This window comes from Leuresthes tenuis, unplaced genomic scaffold, assembly GCF_036924035.1.
Source record: "Leuresthes tenuis unplaced genomic scaffold, fLeuTen1.0.hap1 SCAF_3, whole genome shotgun sequence".
Classification (NCBI taxonomy): domain Eukaryota; kingdom Metazoa; phylum Chordata; class Actinopteri; order Atheriniformes; family Atherinopsidae; genus Leuresthes; species Leuresthes tenuis.
Window position 1 is genome coordinate 13820447 of NW_027325357.1, and position 5955 is coordinate 13826401.

General features: G+C 37.6%; 1 protein-coding gene across 1 annotated transcript; it reads left to right on the forward strand.

The window, feature by feature from the left end:
- Nucleotides 1–1415: 1415 nt before the first annotated feature.
- LOC140304123 (uncharacterized) lies at nucleotides 1416–4540 on the forward strand. Its single transcript, XM_072383120.1, has 9 exons — nucleotides 1416–1691; nucleotides 2722–2846; nucleotides 3052–3116; nucleotides 3229–3431; nucleotides 3535–3700; nucleotides 3803–3970; nucleotides 4061–4128; nucleotides 4211–4265; nucleotides 4425–4540. Exons 1-9 carry the CDS (start codon nucleotides 1451–1453, stop codon nucleotides 4432–4434), a joined length of 1101 nt encoding a protein of 366 aa, XP_072239221.1. The 5' UTR covers nucleotides 1416–1450; the 3' UTR covers nucleotides 4435–4540.
- The last annotated feature ends 1415 nt before the right edge of the window (nucleotides 4541–5955 follow it).

Sequence of the window (5955 nt, forward strand, 5' to 3'; positions counted from 1 at the left end):
GACAAGTCAAGGAAGCACACAATCAGCTGAGTCAACATCACCAATCAAGACAACTGAAACAACTGTTTTCTCCACAAAAACTGAGCCTACTCCAAGTTCTTCATCTACAGTAACTCCAGTGATCTCTCAGTTTACTCAAACTTCTCCTGAAGACAATGATGAGGCAACTGGAACAACTGAGGTAACAAGTATGCAGACATCAGTTGGTACGGAAACATCTCCCACAAAGATCTCCTCAACAACGGAGCCACAGTCCACATCTTTTATGACAGTGAAATCCACAGTAACAGAAGAATCTACCAAATCATCATCATCTGTGAGCACAAATGGATTAACCCCATCGACAACCATGGATCAATCCAATCCAACATCAGCAACAATTGTGTCTTCATCCTCAGAGGCCCCATCTGTGACAACTGTGACAAGTCAAGGAAGCACACAATCAGCTGAGTCAACATCACCAATCAAGACAACTGAAACAACTGTTTTCTCCACAAAAACTGAGCCTACTCCAAGTTCTTCTACTACTTTTACTCCAGTGATCTCTCAGTTTACTCAAACTTCTCCTGAAGACAATGATGAGGCAACTGGAACAACTGAGGTAACAAGTATGCAGACATCAGTTGGTACGGAAACATCTCCCACAAAGATCTCCTCAACAACGGAGCCACAGTCCACATCTTTTATGACAGTGAAATCCACAGTAACAGAAGAATCTACCAAATCATCATCATCTGTGAGCACAAATGGATTAACCCCATCGACAACCATGGATCAATCCAATCCAACATCAGCAACAATTGTGTCTTCATCCTCAGAGGCCCCATCTGTCACAACTGTGACAAGTCAAGGAAGCACACAATCAGCTGAGTCAACATCACCAATCAAGACAACTGAAACAACAGTTTTCTCCACAAAAACTGAGCCTACTCCAAGTTCTTCATCTACAGTAACTCCAGTGATCTCTCAGTTTACTCAAACTTCTCCTGAAGACAATGATGAGGCAACTGGAACAACTGAGGTAACAAGTATGCAGACATCAGTTGGTACGGAAACATCTCCCACAAAGATCTCCTCAACAACGGAGCCACAGTCCACATCTTTTATGACAGTGAAATCCACAGTAACAGAAGAATCTACCAAATCATCATCATCTGTGAGCACAAATGGATTAACCCCATCGACAACCATGGATCAATCCAATCCAACATCAGCAACAACTGTGTCTTCATCCTCAGAGGCCCCATCTGTCACAACTGTGACAAGTCAAGGAAGCACACAATCAGCTGAGTCAACATCACCAATCAAGACAACTGAAACAACTGTTTTCTCCACAAAAACTGAGCCTACTCCAAGTTCTTCTACTACTTTTACACCAGTGATCTCTCAGTTTACTCAAACTTCTCCTGAAGACAATGATGAGGCAACTGGAACAACTAAAGTAACAAGTATGCAGACATCAGTAGGCATAGTAACAACTGTCAGTCAGTTAACATCTTCCACTGTGCCCATCTCAACTGTTACATCAACTGTAACAGCACCATCTACAACTCCTCAGTGTACAGACTGTGAGTGTATTGGGGGGATCTGTATATACAATGTGACTCTTGGAAGCTGTCAGTGCCAATGTCAAGACTTTGTCTTTGGAAGTAGCTGCTCTTTTGGAGAAAATGACATATCTGGTCATATCGGTGAGTGTCTTTTATCTCTCCCACATTTGATCAAAACATTTGATTAGCTCAAACTCCTTTTTTAAAACAAATAGTTATTTTTGAAATATGCACCTCTTTGGATAATATAAAATGAAAACAGAATGCTATGATTTACAAGTTTCACTGAAAATTGAAATGGTAAAATTGGAAATAGTATTTTTGAGATATATGTTTATTTTTAATTTCATGCCTGTGGTATGTATTATTAGTAATCGTTTGTTAAAAAACGTACTTACCACTGCATTATATTGGCTCCTTTCTTGACAGTGCCACGTGTTTCGTAACTGAGGAAACCAATGAATGGACGTTTGAGTTAAACGTATTTTCCTTTTTTTTGAAACACAATATTTCAGCTGATCAATACATCTGCATGTCCAGTGACATATTTTGCCCTTCACAGTGTACTAAATGCTTCTTATTGGTTGTAGGTATTGGACCTCATTTACATAATTTGTCATTCATCCTTCATCCTCCATTCTGGAGGTGCACATGCACACAAAAAACAAAAATGTACCTTATAAAATACATTCAGTGTACAATGTACATGTGGGTCAGGCCTTCCAGTGCAGATGCACACATTCTTTCAAGTTTGTTTTTATATTTGTTTGTTTTATATTAAGTTATTTTTTATTTTATCATTCTCATGGGAGAACTGCCTCATACCTCTTCCAGGCCTCATTTGGCATGTAAACAGCAGTTGTATATGGACTGCTGGCAAACTAATTTGGCTCCCTTACATTTTTACTGTTTAGCCTTATTGAGCACTATCTTGCTGAATTAGGCATGCCTTCCACGTAAGAAATAATAGTATTTGTTTCTAATATGTTGTCCTATACGGCTTCCTTCGAGGACAGCATAGCTCTTTTAATAGAAATCTAATACTATTTTTATCTAAATATAAGATTGGAAACTGATTGCATTCTATTTTACACAATGTACCAAATATGTTCAAGTTTGCTAACCATATTTTATTCACTTGTCAATATAATGACGTCACTTATTTTTTCAGACACTGGAGCATTGCCGGCTCGACAAGCCAATATTACCGTGGAAATCGACATAATTTTTAAGGATGAATATAATAACCCAAGCTCAAATGAAGCTTTAGAATTTATCAATGTATTTGAACGGGAGGTAAGGAACATTTTTATTTGTATTGTTTAAATGCTTAATTTACTACAATCCATTCAAATTTTGATTGGGTTACGGTTTACAACTAAATTACTGGGCCGAACAGCAGATATTTTTAGACTGATATTTTCAATCAGCTGCTTGTATCCAGAAATATTCAAAACTATTGCTATAACTTGATTAAAATGGTATATTTTCTGTGTTGTAGCTGGAAGCCCTGTGCAAAGAAGCAGAGCCACAAGCCTATAAAACTGTACAAGTCATCAAACTATCGTGCGTTTTCATTAAATATTCCAGACAAAATAGTTGATTATAATCACAATTATCTTTCAGTCAAATTCAGATTGTTTATTTTTGTTAATATCTGCCTATTTTCCTCCAATAGAAAGGGAAGTGTTGTCGCAGACAGCATGGTGCAGTACAACTATCAAAACAATGAAACACAAATACAGTTTCTCAACAATCAGCTTGACCATGTGTTGGCTGACATCTTGAATAACACAAGTAACCTAGAACAAATTTCCCAGGCCTTTGGTAATCAAAGTGTGCTGTTAAATGGACTCAGCTTCCAGACACCACCAGTTACGAGTAAGTCTACAATATCTCCTCTCATAACATTCAATATTTCCAAATAACATTAATTCCTGTAATTTTACAAAATGCTACCTTCCTTTTTATTTTGATAAACCAGATATCACGGACCTTAGGCCTTTTGTCAGCTGCTCTCAGTTTGTGAATTACACTGCTGTGATCAGTGATGGTAAGTGGCAGTGTGCTGGACCTTGCAAAACAAACCCTGATTACTGCCATCGACATGGAGAGTGTTTCAATCATGTTTCAAAAGGACCTATTTGCAAGTAAGTCAATATATCTGTTTTTTTTTCATTGTCAGAATAAACCTATCTTATATGTTTTTCCATAACACCAATTTAATAAATATGATATACTATTTAACTCAGGTGCATTGAAAATAGCCTGGAGCAGTATCATGGTCCACGTTGCGAGTTCTACCGCAGAGGTCCGGCTTTCTATGGAGCACTGTTTGGTTCACTGGCAGTTGCTCTCCTGCTCTTGATTATCATCATAATCATTGTTGTCATTGTCAAAGGGAGACATATGGATGTTTGGTAGGTTGTACTGCCCAACATTCAATAAGTAGAATCAAAGTTTCTATTTCTCTTCAATGAGTCATTTACAATTGCTTTTGCATTTGAAAGGAAGAAAAGCAGCTCCCTTAACCGGAGATTTTCTTTTGAAGAGGATTTCTATGACTTCTCCAGTGCGGGTGAGTGCTGGACTATTATTTCAAAAACAATTTCTCAGCAAGGACAGTAACATACTCATATGAACATGATATGTTTTCCCAGGTGATCAGAGCTTTGGTTCTCCAGGCACTTACACACAGGCACCAAACCATGCCAGGTATCCTTTCTTTATTTACTATCCTGCTATTACATATTGTAAAAGTAATATAAAAGTCGAAGTAGCTACTGTGATCTAAGGATCCTGGAATACTTTGACACAAAAGCTCCAAACTATTAATATTTAGTTAAACATGCAGTCCTTTGTGTTTTTCCTCAGGTTACAATGAAACGCCCAGACATTTTAAACATCAACCCTAGATGAAGGTTACATACCTCAGAAATGTGTTAAGAATGTTTTTAAGAATGTGTTTAATGTTTTGGAAGAAACTGTGTTTTACACATTAAGTGAAATAATGGTGTGTTGTTATGATATTTATGATTTTATTGACTGTGATTCCATGTGACTTCATGCAACATTATATTTGCATTTATGTATATATATCTGTATATGGAAAATATAGACTCTGTTCTTGTTTGTTAAGTCATTATAATGACATTTTTGCTTTGAAACGCTGCCCAAAATCTTTACACTTGTACTTTTTCTGAGAACACAAACCCATAAATCCTCTGCGAGCTTCTGTGAGTGAGTGAGATAGAAAATGCTGTGCGAAAGAGTAAGGGATGGCATGCATAAATGGGTGGAAACTCACACTGTAGGCTACTGAGATAAGGTATTTGAACTTCTTTAAGTGGGGCTCCAGCTCAACCAGATGGCCTACCTAGCACTTCATCTTTCACAACAGTAAAGAAAAATATTACAGATTTGTTTGAATCGAAAGGGGAAAACTGGTTGAAAACCATGGTATTTTGAAACTTCATGCTGTTTTCGATACTACTGAACAAAATATGGTGGGCTGAGTTTTTTATACAGTGTGTAACAATCTTTTGGTTGAAGAAGATGTGTCTTTATCTATAAATTATTGAGGGAGTCAGTTTACCCAAATCAGGTGGTCCCTATGATATTTAAAATTGAGAGTACCACCTGTGTTTTCTATCTGTGGCCAATCTGTTGGAATAGAAAAAAACAGTTCTGTTTTTTTTTGTCAGCACCTGGGGCTTGAATATTTATTTTAAAACTCTTACTCGTTACAGACTTCTGCCACTAGATGGCACACATGCATACATTTAATGCCCCCAATGTTTTGCCGGAGCACAATAAGAGTAGAGGGATAATTAAAGGCCCAAAGATGCACATGTAATGATTCGTGGAGTATTTAAAACAAATTAGGGATCTAAACACAACTGAATCAATCATGAACCTGTTTGTGCCATTGCAGAATAGTAACTATACAATGTCAGCATCACATAATTACAGTTCAAGGTTGCTGTGCTGCCAGTCTTACTTGCCATCATTTTTAAATGCTTTAAAAGGAAATACTTTTTAAACCGCACCTAAAAATACTTTTGCCCGTACACCTATTTCTGTGAACTATAGATTTGTGTCTCCACCTAGTGCCTAAAGAAGGTAATATTTAATTTGCCATACACACATTGTCTTATTCAGGTTTGCGGGAGCCTATCCCCCTGCCATTGGGCAAGGGGCAGAGTAGACCCTGAACAGGTCACCAGTTCATCACAGAGACCAACATCCATACACATTCATACCAAGGGTCTTAATAGAATCACAAGTGAACTTAATATTGCCATTTTTGGACTGTGAGAGGAAGCAGGTGGACTGCACACATACACAATAAGAACAGCAGAGATTTGAAGCAGGAACCCTCTTGCTACGAAGCGTTCTAACCACC

Coding starts and splice junctions, on each gene's coding strand:
- LOC140304123 (XM_072383120.1), top strand. CDS start 1,451: ATGCAGACATCAGTAGGCATAGTAACAACTGTCAGTCAGTTAACATCT. Junction 3,701..3,802: donor TCAAAAGGACCTATTTGCAA/GTAAGTCAATAT, acceptor TATTTAACTCAG/GTGCATTGAAAATAGCCTGG. Junction 4,129..4,210: donor CTATGACTTCTCCAGTGCGG/GTGAGTGCTGGA, acceptor ATGTTTTCCCAG/GTGATCAGAGCTTTGGTTCT.